General features: G+C 45.3%; 1 protein-coding gene across 6 annotated transcripts in view; it reads left to right on the top strand.

Annotated features, from left to right (window-relative positions):
* GRIP2 (glutamate receptor interacting protein 2) overlaps positions 1 to 23,717 on the top strand; it is a 266,417-nt gene that overhangs the window by 147,171 nt on the left and 95,529 nt on the right. The window contains exon 1 of one of the 6 annotated variants that reach the window (XM_010390121.4): positions 11,782 to 11,947. The exons of the other annotated variants lie outside the window; for them this stretch is intronic. Coding sequence (XP_010388423.2) covers positions 11,869 to 11,947 — 79 coding nt within the window. The 5' untranslated portion in view covers positions 11,782 to 11,868. Of the gene's footprint in view, positions 1 to 11,781; positions 11,948 to 23,717 lie in introns of those variants that run through there. 6 annotated transcript variants of the gene reach the window in all.

Genomic DNA, 23,717 nt, shown 5'->3' with positions numbered 1-23,717 from the left:
AGCAGCAGAGAGGATATTGATCTCTTAGGGGGGTAATTGAATGAAAAAAGCCCCTAGCAGCCCAGGGGCAGGTGATAAATCCTTGCAGGGAAGCCAGTGTGCAAGACAGTATGTCTGAGGGGGCGTTAACCCTTCCTGCTGGAACGGTACAGCACGTGCTGGAATCCCGTGTGCAAATCCTACCCAGTCCCACCTGTGCTTTGGTTGGAACAGGAGTGAAAGGCCACCCTGCCTTGCTTGGACACATTACACAAGAGCACTTGCACTGGCCCTTCGCTGTGCTGCACAGGGAGTCCCAGGCTGTTTCTGGAGTGGTTTGGAAAATCTGAGCCTTGATTTTGACCCTGCAAAAATCTCAAGGGGCGAAATCCTTGTGCTCCTTGTGTGTATCCATGCATTCTTTCTGTTTTGTATATAAAACCATGTGGGGTTTTTAGGAGTGTTAAAAGCTAAATACAGGGGCTGCAGACTGTCCCATACCTTCCCTTTATGTTACTGTGATTAACAATTTGTTGTGCAGGTGATTTTACTGGGGATTTGTTTTCTCTGTGACAAATACTCCAGCTGTCTCCCTTGAGAAAAGTCTGGGATGGTAAGAACAGGTGCTTGTTATTGATCAGGGCTTGTTTATGTGGATGGATTTGCCCACTGGATGCAGGGCATCACGCATCACCCTCTGTCCCATGTATCCCCTGGCACAAGGACATGTCACAGCAACACATGGGCAGCCCCTGAGACTGGGAAGTGCTGCTGATTTGCATTTCTGGATTGCAAGCTCAGCCAGGAATTTTTGGAGAAAAAAGAATAATTTCCTTAACTCAGATGACATTTAATCTGCTTTGTCATAAAGAGGAAAACCAGGCTTTGAATCTGAAAAGGTGTATAAGGTCCACGAGGTCACCACTGGCCTATCTGCAGAGTGTGTGAGCAAAGGAAATGCAAATGCACATGGTACTGTGGTTTGATAGTTGCCATTTAACTATTTTTAAAATAAAACCCAGTTCACCAAAGCTGTAAGATGGCTGAGTTCAGGGTAAATAGAAAAACATTAAAAAATATTATTTCAGAATTACCATCTTGCTGCTTATAAGATGTCTGAATTTTTTTTTTTCCATTGTGTATGTGTCACCAGAGAGGGTTTGGATGCTAAAACCATGGATCTAAATGAAGTTGTTTTCCCTGTTTGTCACTGAGCTACTTTCCTCTTGACTCCATTCCTCACATACAGCTGTGGGACGTTTTTGTCACAGTCTTCTAAGTCAGTGAATAATACAAAGCAGCTTGGAAGGCAGCATGTAAAACAGGTGAGGAAATACCTTGATCTCCTATTCCCCTGCACCCGTACAACTTTTTATCCGTAGCATTTCTTCCCTCATGTACAGGCATCTGACTTTGCACACTCACAGGCTTGTGCCAAATCACAATTCTTCATTTATTTTGGAGCTGACAGGGAATCTGCAGTGGGTCTGTCTGGAGGCCAATCTGCTTCTGTGCCTCAGGGCCATGTCAAGGAGATTGTATTCGCTTCTCTGCTCTCTCAGTGTGGCAGTAAGTACTTTCCTTTTAATTGCAAAAATCCACCTCAGTTTGACAGAATTGAAAGTCTAAAATCACCCCATGGGTACCCTCAGTAAATTCTGTGTAATGCTGTTTTCCCTCCTCATCAAAGTCTTAAAATTCGTGCTCCTACCAGGCTGATCTGTGCCTCCAGTGTGACATCTGGAACAAGACAAAATTATAATCCTGTATCAATAAAAATGAATCTTTTTCTTTAACTTCTTTCTTCTATATTCACCTCCAAAAATATATTCTTTAAAAGTGCTAGAAGGGCAGGAACTGAAGTTATCTACAGACTGATGTTACTAGCATGGGATGTTTTATATACTTGCTGGCAGATCTGGCTTTCTATCCTGTCTCAGTGTAAATACCTGGTAAGGAAGTAGGTTTTTATTTCATACTTTGAAGGAATTACTTTGAACAGTAATAGATAAAATGAAATGAATTTATTAATTAGCAAAATATTTTAACAATGTATTGCAGAACAATAAGAGTACAAAAATAATGTGAAGTGAGGCTTCAGCATTCTGGCTTTGGTGGAGTCCTGAGATGATAAGAAGGCCCCATATTGGCAAGGTATAAAGGTCTGTATTTTAATTTTGTATTTTTGTAGTCTGGCCAAAGAAGATGTTTCCATGACTTACAGATACAAGCAGAAAGCTAAACAACACTGACTTTTTCTGTAGGCTGAAATTACAGTAATTCTTCTATTACTTTCAACAAATCTGGTGGCCAACAGCTGTTCTCTTAATGCAACTGTTAGCTAATAACAAGAAGTGCTTCCCTAGCTTTCTACTCCCTCCTGGATATGTTGTGCTGGCTCATTTAGCTCAGTTAAAAGGAGTGATCTGTCTCCTTGCAGAGTGTGTTGGGAGGGGGTATGAACAGGATTCCTCTATTCACTTTTACTCTGTTGCATGAGCTACTTACACCCCACTGTACTCAGGGCAAAGAAAATGGCACTGTGTGCCTCATCCTTGGATCTAAGTCCTTGGGAAAAAAAAAATAAATCCATTGTTTTCTTTTAATATGGGCTTATAAAAGCTTTTCTCTAAATGTGCTATGTTGTGCATTTGAGGCTCACTGGGTATGACATGGAGTTAGGGTTGTGTCCTTGCCCAGGCTGGCAGCCTAGTACTGAACTCTTCTCCTCTTCTTGGTTTCCCTCAGCTCCTGAGGGTTATTGTAACCTAGTTTTTTTGTGAGCGATTTCCTTTCCTCTCTGTTCCAATTGCTCTTTTTGCTTTATGGAGTACAGCCAGATTAATCATACAGAGCCATGGAAATCAACAGCAGTGTGTAATTCAGGGCTTGATAACTGACTGTGGGGGGGGCACAAGGGAAGGGTTGTGCTCTTTACAAAATTGCCACATGATATGTCAATCCCCAAGACATATGTCTGTGTTTCCTTTTTTACGATCTATTTCAGGAAACACAAACCAAAAGGAAACTGAGTGCCTTTTAAAAGAAATGGTCTGTCTTTGCAACCTATCCGCCCCTTCTCATCTCAGTGCGTTGGAGTGTAGCAGAACAGTCATGAGATAATGTTTTCTCCTCATACACACTCTTTTTTCCACTGAGAAAACATGCCTGAGCAGAAAATGAATGCTTTGGGCATTTGTCCAGAATCTTGCAGTGGGTTGCTTCATGCTATTGCTGTGTCTGTGCTGCGTGGAGAGATCAGCATGCATTGCACTGGGGCCAAATGCCAATTAGAGAATAAAAGTGATTACAAACCAACACTTGTGAGGTATCTTTGTGTAAGCATAATTTTCACCCAGGTACCTCAGCCTAAACAAGAAGTTAGCAGAGGCTCAGCACTGTCTGTGAGAAGATGTGGCCTTTTCTCGGCTGGCATGTAACCAAGACAAAGTATCAGTCTTTTTCACCTCAAGCCTTTGCACAATACTCTTGGGGTTTTCCCCCTCCCCTCTCTGCTTGCTTATATCTTGTTTTGCTTAAAATACATTTGCATATCTTTAAGAGTTTTGGAAATCAGGAATGTAGCTGATACCTCTGGCAGTGAGGAAGGCAGAGTCTTTCTCTCCATGTAATTCCTTCTCAGCTATATTGCAACCATATAAGTGGTCTAAGAAATGAAGATTTGGGATTTTTTTTTAATTAAAAGGGAGAGTCAGAACTCAGAGATGCATGAGATCTGCAGAGTTTTGATGTACCTGCCATTAGAAACTCCTTCAAGAGTCCAGGATGAGCTTTGTAACCACAGTCAGAATAAAAAGAAAGAGACATTTTTGTGAGAAATAGGTAATGACTGGGTGGTCAGGATATTCACGTGAGCAGAGAAATCCCAGCTCAGATCCCTGATGTGCCTGATTTAGATCCGCAGTTGGAGATGCCAGCTCAGGTTATTTTAGGTTATCAACTATGACATGTACAGCTTCTGTATCATCATAGAAACAACAAAAAGTTCTGTTTTTGCAAGACAGAGAAATACTTCCCCACTTGGATTCACTGCCAGTGCAACCAGAAAAGCACAGAGATATGAATCCAGTAACAGTATTCCTGAAATAATTCTTTCTCTGCCTCTGAGGGCTCCAAGGGTAAGTGTTGTTTTTTCCAGTATCCGTTCAGTAATCCCTGCTGGAAAATAAAATAATGTCCAGTTAGTTTACTTTACCAGGTGCTGTAGCCATACATTAGCAATACCTGTGGTCTTACATCTCAGAGGTATTTTCTTTGACAAAATCAATCCTCGATTGATAAACCAGGAAGAAATAACTCCTTTTTGTTTCTATGATATGTAGCTGAACAGTCATAAAGATGAGACATTTTCAGAAAGCAAGGAATTTAAATAGTAATAATACACTGCCTGTGTTCCACCTGTAAAGCAAGCGTTGCTTGCCTGAGCAGTTCATTTCTTATGCGTTTTCTTTCCTTGAATCTATTGTCATGTTTTCTGATGAAATCCCCTCCTGCCCTGGAAAGAGCTATTGCTTACAGTTTTGTCTTCAAGCAATGAACATAATAATAGATATTAGAATGACTCAAGAAATTCAGATACTAGAGCACCCACATTTATACATTCCTTTCTGGGAAAAAAACCAGGAAGAAATATAGGGAAGGGATAAAACAGACTGATTTGAACAACAAAAAGCAATTCTAGCATCCCTCACAGGGAAATTAAAATGATTGTGGCATTTCTGATATATTTTTATTGAAAAACAGGAACTGAGCTCTTGTTGAGCAAGTTCAGGGTTTGGCTGGCTGGCTGGCTAGCTGAGGTGCTATCATTTGGCACAGTGGAGCAGGCTGATTTCAAGTTGCCAATAGCACAGGAAATGTGCTGATGGTTAAAGCTTCTATGGCAGGTGCAGCCTGATTTTGGGAACCTCAGGGGATGAAGTAAACCCTGCACAAGCCCTGACCCTTCAGCATATCCATATTACTGTGGTTAATACAAATGGATTAGCTGCAGTCTTGGGCTCATGCTCCCAGTCCATAGGGACAAACCCAATGAGAGAACAAGAGCGGGGTCCTGTTCCCACTGCTAGGCATCAGGTGAAGTTCAACCCAAGAACAGGAGGATATCATCAGCCTTTAAATTCCACCAAAGCTGAAGGTCTCCAGAGGTTGCCTTGGGTCACCGAAGAAAGTTTGTTCATGCATGTCCTACTCATACATGGGTCAGAGCCTGGATATCCTCTGTGTTCATTCCTTGGGGACCCATTTCAGGTCTGTGCTGTCTCCCCAGTACTGCCAAAGGGAATGTGATTTAGAGCTGTAGTGCCTGGAGGGAGCCCAGTCTGAGCAGCGGGTTGGTGTGTTGGGACCAGTGGCACAGCCTTCATTGCTGGCTTCACCCACGGTCTTGGGATGTTGGGAGTTTCCAGCACTGGCTTGCCAGAACTCTGCCACACCTAGAGTATTTTCAAAAAAAGCCCTTTATCTGCTACTTTTACTGTAGCTTGGGGTAACATGATATTTTCTTTTTCCAACAGTTGCACCACTTTTTTTTCCTGCACATAAGCATCAAATGCTCTTTGCTGAATATTTCACTTGTTCTTATTTGGGCTGAAGGTTTCTGTTACCACTGGCCCTTAGGGGACCAATTTAGCTGCATTGAACCAGTTTTGGTGTTCAATTCCTTCTTTCAAAAGAGCTGCATTTACACATCAGTTGAACCCTTCGTATGCTGGCATCTTCCACACTTCCAGCTCAATGAATGTTTAAAAATGATATGTCTATCCCCACACACAGATATGCCTCTGCCTTCGAAATGCTGGGGGGACATGAAAGTCCTGCTGAGAAGCGGGGGAGATTTTGATGTAAAGGATGTCCCGCAAGGGACACAGCCTCTTTCCAGCTGAGTGAGGTTTTATGCACAGAAATGCAAAATATTCAGCCCATACCATTAAAGTGTTGCAGCAAAGCCTCCCCAAGCCAGTGAGTGCCTCAGTAAATTGTGATTTGCTGACCAAGTCTCAGTTCTCTGCCCTCATCTGTGCTATGACATCGGCTTTTACAACTGCAAACATGTCCTGCAACATCCTATTGTTTGCGGGGTTCTTGTCCCTCGTAAATCTTGACCCTGCTGGTGTCTTGTGCACATACCTTGATGGGCAAGCCTACAAAACTCACTCTGCTCTCTTTCAGTCTTACTAAGAGATGCAGGCAGAGGAGGTAATTCCATAGTCTATTGTGTTTTTCTGGTAAAATACACAGGATTAAACTTCTTTTGGTGCCCATAGGATTACACTTGGACATTGGAAATACACCAAGTGTGAGTATTGTTTTAGATTATGACTTTCCTTAATTTAACCAGAGTTGTGATGTTGATATCATGGTGGAGGAGAGAAGGCTTTGTGTTTCATTACATGGAATTTTCAGAAGCATCATTCTGACATCAGCACATGGGTCTTTTCATGAGGCTGGTGCCCTGCAATCACACAGAAGCTGTAGAAAAGCCCATCTCACTCTCTTATTTGAGTCATCTTCCCACACTCAGCTGCATAGGAATCAACCTATTCAGACTTTACAGGATAAAGATACTAGAGCCAAAACAAGCTCCTGTAGAGGATCCCTAAAGGTGGTGTATGCATGTGTGCTGCACTGAGTGTGTGAATACCCGTAAGTTCTATATATTCCTTCTGGGCCGTTAAACAGGATCCTTATTTCCTGTCAGATTGTAGCATCTGAGTGATGGATTGCAGAACCCTGCCTATTGCCTGCCAATCAGTTTAACTTCTCAAAGCCCTTTTCGGGCATGGTGCTGTATAAGCAGAATATATAATTATTTAGAGTTTGTTTTGCTGTAGCTCTTGGCACAATGGAATCCACATGGTCTTTCACCCGACTTGGCACCACCCTTTCTCACTGTAGGATGGAGAAAGCCTGATGCAAGGGACTGTGATGCAAATGTTAGTACTTAAGATCTCCATCACAAGCTGCAGTAACAGAGATGTGTGCTGGGTCTGGTGTGGTGTGCTGGGAAGGAAGGTGATTTAATGCTGGTACTGTCTGAACTGTGTTTTACTGGTTGTGTCCTAGTATTAGTAGTATATGATAGCCCTGTAGTCTGCACAGAGATAAACTGTGTGCAGGGTAATACGCAATTGGAATGATTCTATGATCTGTCCTCACTATGGCTGACTAGACAGAGCATCCATGACAGGCATGCCCATGTATTTCTCTTCCCATCTCATGTTATCCCTGCTGGCTCCTGGATGCTGCTGCTCAGTTCTGCACAGTCAGACTCTGCTATTTAGGAATGGCACCGAAGCAGCATTATGTGTTTGCTTTTCCTATTCTAAATGCATTTGCAATTTCCTTAAAGCTACAGAGAGAGTGGTGCGACAAGTGCAGAAGACCTCTGCAATGACCACCCAAAGCCTGGGCGTCTCTCAGGACTCCCCCCTGCAAAACATGCTCTGAACTGGCTCCTTTGGTGGCAGAGGTGTCAAGCTGATCCCCAGCAGAAGCCCAAGGGGGATATTGGGATACATTTATTTACTTGTGGCATATCCTCTCAGCTTTGGTAGTCAAGTTATTAAAATGAGGCTTGTCAGCACACTGAAGAGGGTTGGGGGGCCTTTGCATCTTCCATGCGGTTTGATCCTGTGCGGCTCGTTAACACTCAGTTGCTTTTTGTGATTAATTATTTAGTCTTCTCCTGTGGTACTGGGGTATAATAACACAACCCCCATTTCTGCTGAGATTCACAGTTCTTTGCTTTTCCCTTCAAGCCTTTCACACCACCTCGAAGCACAGAGCAAGGCTGTCTAGGCTGCAGCACTTAAAGAACCCGGCAGCTCCGGAGCTGCTGCTTGCCCTGCGGCCTTGCTGGGAAAGGACTGGGGCTCAGCCCGTGGGTGGCCATCAGTCCCAGCTCCTGCACTGCCCAAGTCAGTGGGGAGCAGTGGGACAGCTGCCCCTGAGTGCTCTGGCCCCTCAAGTATGGCCTCTAACTCCAGTGGGTACTTGTGTGAGGGGAGGCATCAGACAGGGCTGGCATCGACTCTGGGTGCAGTCAGACACAAGAATTGCAAATTGGAGGCGAACTTGTCAGCAGAGAGACTTTATTTGGGGAGTCAGGCTCAGCAGCCCTCTTCCCTTTCTCTTTTGGATGCCTTTTGAACAGCTTTCAGTTCAAGTTTTTGTAATCACCCAAGCGTTGCTTCTTCAGCCTTTTGTTTTTGGGGGTGTTGCTCGTTGCCTTGATTTGCTGTCTCCGGTCATTTGTGCAAAGAAGTTTGCCAGGTCTCTGCATGTGGCAGGGCCTTGTGCCCATTGTGGGGCAGGTGTGGAGTGACCCTGAGTGTGCTGGTCTGTGATCACACACTGGATGTGTGTGGACAGGTGTAGGGTGAATTTGGGCCCAGTGGGCACTGTGGTTGTTACTGGGGTTGTGTTTCAAAATGGGTGAGCTGAGAGCTTGCAGCACCTGAACCCGTTCTCTGGGGCATCAGGGCCATGGACCACATGCAACTGGTGGCTGAGGCAGGGCTAGCAGGAACCCCCAGCACTGGAAAGCGCCTTCTTCCTTCCCTAGCTATCCTTGTCTGTGTGAAGCTGCTGGATGAGGCGAGGCCTGGGGTATGAATAATTAGCAAGGAAGAATTAGCTGTGTTTTCCTTATGACACAGTCTCTCCCCTTCCTCTGATGTTTGCATCTTTCTCCTTTCATCTCGTGCCTCTGTGGCAAGTGCCTTGCACAGCCATGGGATGCGTGGGAGGCTCAGCCAAGGGGCAGGCAGGTGCATCCAGGTGCAGCAGGGGCTGGAGCTGGTGATCGTGTCCTCACCCTGCAGATGTACCAGATGAAAGTAAGTCTGTCCTTTGCCCTGCTGCAAACTCCCTGTCTGCTGCTGGATGAGCCACTCTTCCCTCAGATCTATAAAACAGTGAAATGCCAGCTTCCCTCCCCACCAAAGACGTTTGAAAAGCTTAGGAAAATAATGAAGCATTAGTCTTGGTTTCTTTATGTTTTATTAGGGCCCATAAATTAAATGGAAACTCACAATGATGTGGAAGGGAGCCAGGGAGAGCAATTATTTGTCAGAAAGACAACATGACTAATGTTTTTGCTACGTGTTAATTGAAAGCATTGGAAATTTTAGCAGTGTAACACCTGAAGGCAGCTGGTTGCATGAGTGTGTAGAGCAGACTACAACAGGCTGCACCACTCACTCCTGTTTAGGGAGATTAGTAGTAACCACAAGTTGTGAATCAAAGAGCATCTTTAAGACTTGGAGCCAGATGATGGAGCCACAAAGCCCCAGACCTCTGAACAGCCCCAGTCCACTGATGTCCCCTGTGTCTGTTTTTAAAGCTGAGGCTCCTGCTTGCAGACCAATTTACTGTCTCCAAATGTCTGTGCTGCAGTTTCCCCATAGGTTATAATTTTGGAATTTGTCATCCCTGACAGATCCATTAGGTATATTTCACTTGACCTCCCAAGGCTGTACTTTGGTGTAGATCTGTGCAAACCCCTCTTTGGGGCTGCCTGTGCAGGTGTGGAGTGCAGAACCCTGGGTGCTCCTGCCCTCTGCCCACGGGCCCTCACCATAACACTTTCACACGCACATCCAAGACCTCAAACACCTCCCAGGTGGGCAGCAGTGGATCCCTTTGGGCCCTGGCTCCTACCACAGCGTGATGGGGACTGTTGCCGTTGTGGTGCGGAGCATCACCGAGGCCCTCCCCATCCCTGGGGCCATATCAGCTTGTGGGTAAGACATTTCCAACAGGAGAATCCTTGTGTGTGCCTCCACCTCCAGTGTCCATTAATAGCACATGAATAGCCTGCTAGGTCAGAGATGCTGAGGGTAACACGTAAGCTGGAAAGAATCCAGAGCACAGGCTGGACTGGATGCCCTGGCAATTAGATCACAGTAAAATTAAAATTCAAGCCCTAAATACCCGTTTCCTTTTTCAAACTTAAGCAACTCTTAAAATTACATTGGGCCACACCATAAGTGTGGGTACAACAGGTATAGTTTTTTTCACAACAAAACAGCATTTTAAGATCCCAGTATTATAACCATTGAACCATATTGATAATGTTATTTATTAATAATTACAATTTCAGGGGCTGGGTCTTAATATATAAACTTCAATTTATTCCATTACTTAGTCTACTTAATGCTCATGGAACTATTCATGTTACAGAGAAGCTAATATACATAATAACTTGTGGGAGTCAGGCAGTCTATAGGAATATGTTTACCGTCTCATTTTTCAAGAAATTAGCAAAATAAAAGGTAGTTCTGTAGGAAAATAGTAGATGAAGTAAATAAAGTTAAAATACATATTACATACAACATCTTGGTAAAGTCTCACAAAATCATTAAATATCTGAAATGGTTTTATTTATATTATGTTGATTTTTAATATGCTTGATTATATTCTGCAGTGCCCTGAGCACCTTGACTTCATAAATTAAAGAATTATGTAGAATCTTTGTAATATGAATATTAATGCTTAAATGCTTAGAGACATAAACATTTCAGCAGTTTTTCTAAAGGTAGTGATAAGGGTTCATAAACATGTTAATTCTTCCATTCTTAAACATTTCAGGTCAATGGAATACAAGAGGAGATGTTAACAAAACCTGTGCTCTTTTAGTAAGAGACTGGAGTGTTTGGAGGGCAGCTGTTCTACTGCAGCACTCTAATAACATCTCCAGATACTGCAATAGCAATAAAGCATGACAGGATTGTATAATAACACTATTTATCAGATTTTTTAGTGCATGAAGAAGGTACGTTACAGCAGCCATTGAACCCAAGCACCCGTTCAGAGCCTTGGGCAGTTTGGGGCAGTTATTGCAGAGGGCCACCATCCATTGTTTTAGTCTCTGAACTCACCAGAACTCCTTTGGGAGGGTGGTACATGTAGTGTGTTTTGCTTCTTGGAAGGAACTGGGAGCAGGACATGCACGTGTGCCTGTCCCACCTGCCTGCCAGGAGAGGCTTTGGGAAGGGGGCAAAGCCAGTATGATGCAAAGACATATTAAACGTGCTCACCCCGGTTTCTCTCCTGAGCTGATCTGGAGTCCTCACCTGCAACATTTATGTGCTTTCCCCCTAGCTTTGCAACCTGGGGAATGGGGCAGGAAGAAAACTCTGGGGTGGGAGTGCCTCTGTGCCGGGTTTATAGTGGGAGCCTGTCTGGCCATCAGTGCCCTCTTCAGCCTGGGGTCAGGTCTCCTGACAGCTGGTGTGGCTCTGCTTTGTGCATAGAAGGATCCACACACCACCACAATGTGTCCCCGAGGAGGGGAACTGCTCCAAAGTCCTCAGTGGCCAAAGATTCATCACGGGATAACTCTGCAGGCAGTCTCTGAATGGCCAGCCCCTTGCTAATTAGCACAGTGTGGGGAAACTGTGGGTTCTCTTCCCCCTTGCATACCTTTGCACATCTAATGATCACTTGGGTAGCAGACACATAAAATTAGGTTGGATGGAGAGATTTCCGAAAGGATACTACTTGACCTCTGCTTCCCACATGTTCCAGAGCCTCTTGGTAGCCAAGAGGCGTCCCAGAAGAAGATAATTAGGCTTGCGCTATTTCAACTTCCTCTGATCCCTGAGAAAGAGTTAATTACAGTCTTTTCCCTCTTGCTCAAAGGTGGCTGGGTATTATTATCAGAGCTGTAATTATTCATGCTAATTGCTTATATGAAGCGGGAGAGAGCATGAGAGAGAGAAGCCCCAGACTCCCCCTCAGTGATTAGCAGAGCAGACCAGGTGCACTTTGCGCAGGCTGGACCGAGGTAGTGCTGGGGCTGGAAGGAGGCTGGGGATGCCGGAGTGGTTGTGAGCGAGCTGTGGAGCAGCCCCGGTCCTGCTAATGCTGCCACCTCCTCCGGGACTGAGGAAAAAGAGCATGCACTTCTTGCAGACCTTCCTCCGGTGGAGGGCACTCCGAGGTAACTGTACTGCTAACCGGAGTCTTCGTTTGTTTTGTGGCTTAATTAACCTTCCGTCATTTGTTTTGTTTTGTTTCAAATGTCCCTACGAGGGAGCAGGGTGGGTTGTGAGATGCATGTCTGAGGTCTGTGTTTAAGCTCTTCTGCAGATCTTGAGGCTGATATTTCATTAACTGAACAAAACTTCTATGATCCCCTGACTGCCTCTGTGTTTCTGGGTTTGAGTTGGGAAGGGGAAAAAGAGGTGGCATGTCTGTTCCCTTCCCTAGTTCTGGGCTTCTAATAATAAGGCTGATTGCCTTTGGAGGCTTATTCCTGTAACCATATCTGGGGCTTGCCTGTTAAAAGCAGTGGGTTTAAGCCTTATTTGTTGGTGACTAAGGGTATCAGAAGTGTGACGGTCTTGATTAGATGCTTTGAAGGCAGCAGTATAGTTAAATTTAGCATGCTGCAGAAGCTGGGACTTTGTGGGAAAACGCAGTGGGAAGCTGTCTCCTTGGGCATACCTGGAGCAGTTTGGAGATGGTAGTGTGCCATGGGCATGATGGTACACTCTGGCTTCTTCTGAAGTGACCAAATTGTTGGTGAGGTGGATGCTTGTTGGGAGAACTTGAGTCATCCCTGAGAAGTAATTATTTTATTTGGCTTTATTTTTTCCTGGAACAGCAGGACTTTGTGTTCTGCTTGACTAGGGTTGCAGACTGCTCCTGCTATCTAATCTCTGCATGAGTCAGTGCGGTGGTGCGTGGTCTGCTGTGGCAGTGGGCTGTTTTCTGTTGCTCTTTCTGTTTTCTTTTAAGTCTTTGATTCCTGCTGTTCTTAATGCTGAGGAAAACAACCTTAAGAATTGCACTTACAGGTGACGTAAACTATGCAGGTTTTAACAAAATAACTGGAAGTAACTGCCCCCACCAAATACCTTAGGATGTTCCTCTAGCCTTCTATAAAGGTGTCTGTGCTGTCCTCCTTATAGACAGCAGCCATGTGCTGTGCCAAAAGCCAAACCCACTGCTCTGTCTTCTAGAGATCTAAAATTATGATCCATATGCTTTAACTTCCTAACTGGCCATAATTATGTTTTAAGGTACTGAATAATCTTTTCATCTGGATGTTTTACTACTTACTTTAATTTCGGAGGCTTTCCATGTTCCTATCCTCTTCCTGACAGAGGAATTGGCTGGGAACAGAGCACTGCTGCATCAGGGACTGCAGTCATCCCCATCCTCTGGGGTGGGAGGCAGGGACAGGGCTAGGGAGATGTCTCCTTGTGAGTATCGGAGATGTTTGGATTGACAAAGAGATCAGAGGCTGGGGTCACTGTTCTAACAGGTATTGTGTTGCTGAGCCTCAGCTGAAGGTTTATTTGTAGTTTTCTAAGCCTTTTGCATGCTGATTATTGAGAAAACTTCACCTTCAAGAGGCCACGGAATCCAAATATGCAGCGGTGATATACAATAGAAATCGCATTTAGTAACGCATTTCATCCAAATCTGGATCCCCTAAAGACAACAAACTTTTTACTTCTTTCAAAATCTGTAAGATATAAGTGTCCTTTTACTTCCTGAGGCATCTGGCCAAAGTGCAGTGATATATTTTTAAAAATTTTTTTTCTCCCCGTATTTTCTGACAATTACAACTTTATCCTTTGCTTTTCTGTTCCCAAGATATGTGTATGAGCAAGTTATCTAGCTAATTACTACATACTGCTTTCTGTTATCCTACTAATTACAACTTACCTCCTTCCTATGGACCTTAGATCTCCCAAACACCTCCTAAATAACGCTGTTGTAGAAGATCAACGTACCTTTGTGTGCTTCCATAGCAAACCTGCCATGCTCTGCCAGCAGTGCTTGTTGCCTCTGTGTCTGTGGTGTATTTTGTGATGGTGTTGCAGGGCTGTGAGTGTTGACTTTCTGGCACCCATGTCACTCAGTGTTGACCTTCTGGCACCTGTGTCACTCAGTAGTTCAAGTCCATGTACAAATTGCCTGGGGAGATCAGAAATCTTCAGGCTTTTAGACCTGATCTTTGTATTAAAGGGGTTAAAGTGGGGTGTGCTGCTGCTATCCAGGAGAGCGATGCTCCAGAGGAATGTACTCTGGAGGCCACCAAAGCCCATGAGAGACTGTGATCTCCCTAACAAGGGAAACACGTCCCTCCACGGAGCACCTACACATGGCACAGTGTGTTTGTGTGTGTGCGTGGCTCTCATTGAGGTCCCCTGATTGTGGGGCTCTGCAGGAACAGAATTTGCTTTGAAAATCTCTACAGTTCTTGTCTTTTCCAGGTTGTAAAGGGATTCCTTGATGGATTTTTGTGTCCCCTATTTCTACTTGGATATCAGAGTTAGAGTATGTAGGTAGGGAGAATGCTTAGATATTACTAGAATTTTCCATTAGGCTGTTGGTGGTAGGGGAACAAAAATCCTGTAAGATGCTGTGATCATGATGTCTCTGCTGGTTTGTGTTAGTGCTGGCTCCGGACTGACTGGGGTTAAGCTATTACACCACGGTGGTTTTCATTCCTGTCCCCCAGGAAGGGAAGTGACACAGCTGCTAAGAGCAACTTGTCTGCTCAGTGCTCGGTGTTGGGAGCTGGTGTGTGTGTGTGTGTGTTCAGTGGCTGCAGGGTGACCAACAGGAATCCTGGAAATGTTAACCACTCTTTTAGTAATAATAATAAGAATGATAATAAATTAAAAATTATAGCATTAATGATGTGGAACTAGCTGAACTTGTGTGTCATAGCAAGAAAGATGCAGGATGTCCAACATGGGCGAGTCCCAACTGGAGACAACACTGTTGCCTTTGACCTGCTGACATCCAAATTTCTGGGATGCAAGTGAGGAGGCTTGGAGCAAGGCAACTGGAAGTACAGGACTGAGTAGGAAGTTGGGGAGCGCAGTCTTGTAGCAGTTTGGTGCTTGCTAAATGCCCGCCTTTCATCTGCTGTTGACCTGCGCTGGACTCGGAGCTAATCAGGAGATATCCAGACAAGCCTTTTGGAAAGCAGGTGTGTTTAAGCAAGCTTGGTATGCTTTGGTCTGTAAGACTCTCCTGTAAGCATCAACCAGCCTTTCAGCTGGTTGCTGTGGGAGAGAGGTTTTGATGGAATGAGATGGCACAGTTGGGTTTACTGGATTTTTTAAACTCCTGTGGTTGAAATCAGAAAATGTAGATAAAAGGCTTTGTAAGAGGCTGGCTTTGGGAGTGAGGGGACAGGGGAAGCTGACTCTCCAGTCCACATCAACTATTGCAGTAGTTTGGGCAGTGTTATAATTTTCCTTTCTTTTCCTGACAAAATCCATTAATTAAAAGGTTATATCAATCAGCATTCATTGAGTTTGACAGATCTGAGATTCAGTGCTAATTCATGGAGCAGCTCTACCTAGTGTGGGTGTGTGTGTCTTTAGGGGCTGGGGCATCCAGCAAGTCATCTGCCACTCTGAGTTCTTGCTCCATCTACACCTGGTTTATCTGGGAGGGGGGAAATGTGGGAGGGAGGCCTTACACAACTGGGTGAGATTAGTGAGTATCACAGAAAGAAACAACCAAGCAAGCGAAACATCTGGGTGTTAGCTATCAGAACACAAGACCTGACAAAAGGTATTTGGGCAATGACCAAAACGCTCTTCCCAGAGAATTCCTACACTTCTCTATGGCCACCCCTAGCAGGACTCTGGGACAGGCCCCAACAGTGTGGGACTGCAGCCTTGGAGTGGTTTTTCTACAAGTTAGCCCTGGGAAACATCCTAGCTGGAAATAATTGTCTATTCTAAAGTGTAATTCCTGTACCAGGTGATGTTTCTTGGGGTTGGGTTTTTCTAACACTTTCTGAAACAACATTGTGAAAGGCAAGTGCTGATATTTTTTTTCTTTTTCCTTGAGATATTCCTGTTTCCTTTCTTTGCCCTCATAACACTGATGAGGGCATCCCTCATCATCCTTATCCCCAACAGAACTTTTAAACCCTTGCTCAAATCCTTCCTCGTCGTTTTGTCTAAACAGTGACATGCAGTGGTGACATAATGTGACAGAGACATATGTAACAAGCTTCTGTGGAGAAACATATGTAGGAATATATATATATGTATATAAATATTTTGGTAGCACTTAAATGTATTACCAGTTTCTCCCACATTCCTTTGGTGGTGCAGCAACCGATGGTGGGGATTTTGTGCGTTATCCCCAAGCTCCCAGGCAGACACGTTGCAGCTTTCTGCTTATTCTGTTTTCATGCTCAGCCAGAGTTAGAAGGTCTTTCATAAAGTAGTGGTCACTGTTCACTTTCCAACATATACCGAGTAAATATTTTTGATAGTATTATCTTGACAATAAATAACCTGTGCTGCTCCTGCTTTGTGCTGTGTTCTCTTACCCACCGTGGCACTATGCAGTGCCCACTCCACTGTTTCCTACTGAAGTCTGTAAAGCTTTGCTGCTGCCACCGTGTGAGGGACTTTTATATGTCCATCACCACCAAATGAATGGGTGCTGGTCTGGTAGGGATCCAATTGAGCAGTCCTGGGTACATAACTCAGTGGAAATAACACTGTGTAATCTTACTCCTCACATAATCAATACCATGGTGCAGAAAGCTCTTGTGTGAACTGTCTTCAACCTACTCCCCATCACCTTCTAGTTGGCTGCTCTGTGCCTTCAAAAAGTCCTGGCTTCAGGGGCTGAAGAATATTAATTTTTTTCTTTCTTTACTGTTTGTGAGACTTAATACAAGTTAGCACAGGGATTTTGTGTCTTGCTGAGTTTACACGAGGGGAGCAGCAAAGGCAAATGTCAAAACAGGATCTCACTTCTGTCAAAAGGCTGGGAAAGGAAAAGACAAAGGGTATCCTGTGCTTCTGTTGGACTTGACTGTATTATCAACAAGCTATTATGATGGCCAAGTCAGGCCTTCCTGGCTTCAATACCTGACCTGTGAATCCTGAATAGCCTGGTGTAGCCGGATTGAAATCTGTTCTGAAGCCTAACTCCCCCTGACACCTGGTGGGGTTTTTTTGGTTTTGGGGTGGTGTTTGTTTTTGCTGTTTGGGCTTTTAAAATAATTTATTTTTAAACTGTCTAGCAGTTATTTACTCTGGTAGGTTGGCTTATACAGACAACAAAGCAAGAAAAAAATCCACTGTGCATTGCAGCAGCACCCTCTTTCTTGCAGAAAGAAAAGGGTCTTGTTGTGACCCTGTATATACGTGCGTGTAAGAATAAAAACATTAACCTGCATCCCTTCCTGTCCCCGCTGTCCTCCTGCAGCTCTCCGTTAGCCATTTTAAAAGGAGTTGTGGAGTCCAGCACTCCCAACTGAAGGGACATGCTGCTCCCTCGTGGAGCTCCACGCATTGCAGGCGAGGCTGGAGCACAGCGCTGCTTTACCTTGCAGCCTTAGGCTCAGCCCTGGTGTAGCAGCCTCTGAAACGAGTGATGCTCCTTTTTGGAAGAGAAAAGGAGATTTTACAGGTGACGAAACGAAAGGGTTTCCTGTCTTTATTCTCCAGCCAGCCCTTGCCTTGGGATGGAACATGCAGGAATATATTGTGGAACTGACTTGGCTTTGGTGAGCGGTAAGGAAGGATGAGGACATGATGGTAGGGACAGGTTTCTCCAGCCCTTTTTAGAGATTAGTTGAGCTGAAGAGCCCGTGTACATACCCAGGATGTTAGAGGCTTGCGTGCGTGTCCAGCGTGCTCCCTACAGACAGCCCTGTGTCCGCAGTGCTGCAGCCTGAGGCAAAGGCAGAGTGCTGGGCACTGCCAAACACGGGGCTAAATCAAATCCCTCTTGCAAAGCGTGGAGCAAACCTGAGGTCTGGGCTGCTCCCAGAGAGGAGGAGGAATTGCCCTGAATGTCCCCTGCTCTGTTGAGGAATCTGCTAAACCCACCGTCATCCAGCGGCTTCTGTCTCTTGGAGAGTTCAATAAATAAACGATAAATGTAACGTGTGTCGGAAGTAGGTGCTTTTCTGGAGAAGAGCCCTCTTCCCCGGTGATGTAAGGGGAGGGGGGGAGAGGTTGGAAGCCTGGCTGTAATCGCAAGAGGGCAGAGTTGGCTCATGGCTTCAGAGCTCCTCCAGCTCATGGATCCGGCGCAGGACAGCGGGACTGGCCTTGCCCTTGGCACCGGTGGCAGCCAGAGCAGCCGCAGTTGCTGGGCTGTCGGCACAAATGTGACTCCATCCCTCTGACTGTGCCCTTCAGCATCAGCGTTACCTGGGGGGAATATATAAATGAGAGAGGAGTATCTCTTGTGACCCTTCTCTAGTTGCTTTGAAAGGTCAGCAGTACTCGTGCTACACTTGTGGGCGTCTCTCCATGACATTAATAAAAGCTTCAAAATAATATTGATGTTAGAATTGGAAACATAAATTGATTGCTAATTAGCAGCTGCACTGTGGCTCAAGCAGTGCTGGTAGTGATGCATGGAGGCAGCTTCCCAAGCAGTGTCTGCTCTGAACTCTGCAAATAGCATAAATGCAGATCACAGGTCCTGTTTGCAGTTAAAATAGTAGAGGTGCCATTGCTAATGAACACATCTTCTGAGCAGATACTCAGCAGGCTACTAATACAGGCACATTTTGAGCCTGTCTTTTGTGACATTGCCTGGAAGGACCTGGAATGATCATAGTGGGATTTCCTCCTGGTTACCTGTTGGTGGTTGCTCTTGGCACTTTCAGGTAATGCATAAATGCAGAGTTTAAGGCTTTTAAAGAGATTCTAGATTTAGAGTGATGGGAGGAAAAAGTCTTGTAGCTTCTCTTTCTGTTTCTGCAGAAAATAATGACTTGGATAAGTTCCACCACTGCCTCTGGGATCCTGCCTGGAGACTGAAGTGTAACAAAGTGCAGGTACTTTTTGGAAGTCCTTCTTGCTGAAATTGAGCCTCTTATCTCCCTCTGAGGTGCTCTGTCTCCCTGTAGAGTATCCTGGGATGGGAGAGACTTTTGTTCCAACTTCATCTGATCAAGAGCAGATCTAATACATGAGTGCCCACACAAGACACTGAGATGCCTGATCCTAGACCGGAGACAAAGCCCATGCTGAGTATCTGGGCTGCAAACACAGCCTGGATGCTGAAGCAAGTTCATCAGAGACATGAAGTAATTTGGAACCAAAAATTTGAAATAGCCCAAGGCTCTGTCGTGTTTCTGAGCATATCATCTGGCTGAAGAAAACCCCACAGGTCATCCTTCCCTGCCTCCACTGCCATCACTCTCAGCCCACGAGTACAGGTGTCTGTCACATGGAGTGGCATCCAGGCTCCCAAGTGCTTCTTAAGAAGGGTCTGTGGAGGTAAGAGATTCCATACAAGCTGTCTGCTGCCCTGGACCTCAAGATGAGGGGTTTTGTAGACTGTCCCCAGGACAAAGGAAATAGTGCTGCTTACTTCAACTGGTTTTCACCCTGTCACAGGGAAAGGTGTAGTCAGTCAGAGGTCCCAGGGCTGTGCAGCACTGTGGTGGAAGATAGTCTGTTTCCCACAATGAGAGCCTAATTAGATCAAAGTTCTAAAAGGTAGCTGAAGCACAGCAGAAACATCTTGTCCTTGGGAGATTGGCGGCTGAGTCACGCTGTAGCTTGGGAGCTTCTCTTCCTCAAGGGATTTTTCTTTTTTTCTTTAAACTTAGAGGATTTTTGGAGCTACATGACAGAGAAACAACTAGCAGGGCTGAATTGCTTTACTTCAGCTCTCCTCCCAGCTGCAAGGTACGATCCAAAGACCATTTCCTTGTCAACAGCTTTTCCTCTTGGCTGTTTTGGTCTCTATGCCGAGGAAACACAGGTTTCTCAGTTTTCTTTTTCAGCAGTGGACTAACTTAGTGGGAAACAACCAGTGACAACCCATCAGATTTAGTGGGGTTGGGTGTTTTCCTTCACTTTTTTCCCCTCTATTTTTTTTTTTTTCTTTATAACTGGACAATCTTTGAACATAGTGAACTGTTTGGAAGCAGTGTTATCCTTCTGAAATGTAGACAAACTGTAGTGCACTTACTGCAGAGGTACTTGCTGGACTGGGGAGGGCTTTTGCTTTGTGTTGTGCTTGATGTTCTGGATAAGGAGTTATGAAGAGGAGATCTTTAATGTGTGTTAATGGTTTGTGTCAAAATAGAAATTCGTAGCACAACTCTAGCGAACAGTTTGAAGTGTGGCAGTCAATACAAGTGCGACCTGTGTGATTTTTAGGTAAGACTCCATACAATCTTCACTCCAGTTTTCTGAGTTTCACTGATGCCATGAAGTCCAGCAGTAAAGCTACGATGAATGGACAGCTCTACATTCTGTGGAATTTCTCCTGGGGTGTGGGAATGGCATTTTTGGCCCTCTCCTCCAATTCTTTCCTGGAAAGAAAAATTGGAGTTGTAAAACTGAAGGCAGAGCCATGCCACCATCCAAGTCATGCTGGCAATCTCATGTGATTGGGGAGCAGCTCCCTTGTGCAGCTTCGTTAGGGTTCAGAGTTAGCTCTGCCATCTATCACGCTGTGAGTCGGCACTAATCAGGTGCAATACTGGTGTCTGGATTACACAGTCTCCTCTAATGAGGTGATGGTAGGTGGTGCATGCCATTAACCTTCCAGGCTGTTCTAATTACTCAGTTTCTGATCAGACACAGCTTGTATTAATATGTGATGGCTAAACTCAGTAGAGTGTTGTTGGAGCGCCTTAGGCTCTACAGACTCCAGAGCAGCCTCCTCTCTTTGCTTCCCTCATTCCCCTGCTCCATGCATGAGGAAAGTAAGACTGAAGCTCAGATTTGGAAGATGGGCTGGGGAGGGAATATGGGCAAAAAACTAACATTAAAGAAAAACCAAACTGCAAAAACCTCTCAGTTTTTGTGTGTGTTTCCGCTATTTCTCTTCTTAGTTTTCATATTTTCCCCTTAATTTTTGCCTCATCAGTCTTGGGAGCTGCTTTAAATGGGACTTTCCAAATTTACATCCCCACCCCTCACTTATTTAGCTCAAACACTGCTTCAATCCTCTTTTGCCCCTACCTGAGCCCAGCATTTTCACAGGTTAAAAGAAAAGCTTCTCTCACTGGTTAGTTGTGTTTGCTCTCCAGCTTGCTGGCGGGGTGACTTAAGTCCTTGGGCTTGTAATCCATAGAGAGGTGGTGTCTGGTGGCAGACAATGCAGTGCTTAGAGTGGGCTGTGCTAGTGGGGGTGGGAAGATGTGTCCCCGTAGCTCCTGGAGCAGAGCCAGATCCTGGGGCTAAGGGTGATGGGGTGCACCTGTCTAAACAAGCAAATGCTCCCCTCCAGAGCAGGTGGGTGCCTATGGTGATGTAGGAGGGACTGGTGGTGGGACTGCCAGCCGTGGCCTCCAAACTGGAGCAGCGTGAGAAGGATCCAGAAACCTGGGCACTGGGGTGGCTCTTCAGGGAAGCAAAGAGAAGTGGCCCTAACTTCTCCCATTGATCCAAATTTCACTGCAAAGCCTGGGGTGAGATTTTCCCAAGTGCCACAGATGAGTTGACAGGAAAACACAGAAGGAAAAGGACTTTCCAAAGTGAAACAGGCGCAGTGGGAGGCATTCAATTAGCAAGGGAGCTGGTGGTAAACGTCCTCATCTTGATGGGAATGCATGGGGAACATAAATGTTGGTACATTTGACTTAACATGACTGAAGAGCCTCATCTGAGATGCAGAGTAATGAATCTGATGTTACTTAGATCTGAACTTGTCCCTAGGCAATGGCATTTGCCTCAGTGAAGACTCATCTTGTACTGTATGTTCATTATAACTGAATTCTGTTTAAGGATGCTCATTGTATAACATCCCATAAAATAAAATCAATTATGCTTCAGCCATCTTATCTCTGCTAAATGTAAAATGGGGATTGATTGCCTCTGAGAAGAAAACTCCATGTGACACTTCTCATCTGTGTCTAAATGTGTTCCTGGTAGGCCAAAACCATTTAGAAACAGCTGCAGCAAGAGTCGGATGCTGGGGCTGGATGGGGGCTGGTGCTGCCTTGTCCTGTCCTCAGAGAAAGTATAGGAAGAGCTCTATGTTGCCTTAATACAGCATCCTTTTTGCAAATGTATTTGAACAACAGTCTGGAGACCAGGACAAAATTTAATACCTGATCAAATCATGCTCTTGGTGTGTCAGATTAGTTGCAGGTGTAATGGCAAAGCAGTCTTGTTTAGCTCATTTTTATCTTCTGTACCAGTGGATCCAAATAGCTGAAAAAGATCAGGAGTGCTGGGCCACAGCATGTGGGAGGAAAGCCTGAGTCATGGGTGGTTATTAAATGACAGCAGAATTGAAATGCCACAAAAGCCTGACCATGCACCCTTGTAGGCTGCTAATTGTTGATGCTCTGCAAAGTCCTGCCTGAACTTCTGAGAGAGCCCTGTTTCCCTAAAGGGAAAGAGGAATAAAATAGCCTTTTCTTCAACCTCTCAGCTGAGCTACGAGAACATGTATGACAGAGAAGGCATGGCCTCCCCTTGGGCTGCTGGTTGAGATGGGATAGCATCACTGCCTTGGGCCCCCAAAAAGCTTCTCCCCCACCTCTCCCATGGCACCAAGTGGAGTGACCTGAGGCTCTCTTGGCATCCTGGTGGTGGTGGTGGTTTATTGTGCCTCTGCAGGTGCAAGGACTAGGGTGCAAAGGACAGCTGCACCCTTTTGTTCTGGGGCAAATGAGTCCCAGAGAGTGATGCTGGGGAGGGTGGGAGTGTGGGGTAAAGGACTGCTGGATGCAGAAGTGCTCCTGATAGTGCTGAGAGCCCTTTTTCTTTCCCAAAAGGTAAGGGTGCCCTTCTAGTATATAAAGCTCCAGGCTCTTTTTCCTGATTGAGAATCATCTTCCATTCTGTGGTTCCCTTATTCACCAGGTCTCTTGCTTGCACTTGGGTTGGTTTTAATTCTCTCTGGGCTGTGCTGGAAACTTTTGGTCAAGGCTGAGGAACACCAGGTTTGACTGGAATGAGGTATTTTCACCGCGTAACAACTGTCACTTGAGGATTTAGTTGGAAAAATTTCACAACCTGTTTAATTTTCCTACAACCCTGGTGTCATGAGTCTAGTAGGATTCACAGCTCTGTGAATCACTCCCTGGCCTGGCACTGGTGGCCTCAGGGACATGAGAGAGAAGAGCCAAGTTCTGGAGGTGGTGTGCAGAGCTCTGTGGCATGCTGTCACCAGGTTGCCCCGACAGAAATAGCTGTGCATGCCTCAGGTTGAGGCTCTGCGTGATGAGAACGTATGAATTAGGAGCTTACTGCTCACTTTGAAGTCAGTAGAAGAAGGACCAACTTGATCCTCCCTGCTGACAGACCCAAGAGATTACAACTCTTCTATCTGTGGTTTAAGATGACGTTTTGCCCCTAAACTCGGTGCTGACTAATACTGCAAAAGACATGTTGGAGCTATAGCTCAGTGCCTGGGGAGATGTTGGAGGTATTAGCAGGTCACTGGTTAAAGCTGTGTAAAACTCTCCAGGGCTTAGTTTGAGGTCAAAGCCTTGTCCCCAGATGTAAGACCTGCTTATTGTGTGGTGGGGCTCAGACACAAATCCCTGCCCCCCTTCCTCCCCAGCTCCTTTGGGCTTGCAGCGCTGCTGGCTCCTTCCTTGCTTCCTTATCAGCTTGGTCATCTCTATGAAAACACAATGCTTTCCTAAATTTAGCTGTATAAGTACTGTGGGTGTTGTCCCTTCTCCCCTCTTCCCCAGTTTCAAAAGACATCTTAAAAACTGTGCAGCGATTTAAATGGCAGCTTGATGGGAATCCATAGCAAATGACTCTGCAATT

The sequence above is a fragment of the Corvus cornix genome, chromosome 12 (genome assembly GCF_000738735.6).
Source record: "Corvus cornix cornix isolate S_Up_H32 chromosome 12, ASM73873v5, whole genome shotgun sequence".
Taxonomy (NCBI): domain Eukaryota; kingdom Metazoa; phylum Chordata; class Aves; order Passeriformes; family Corvidae; genus Corvus; species Corvus cornix.
Note: the sequence above shows the minus strand (reverse complement) of the source record. Positions and strands in the feature narration are given on the sequence as shown.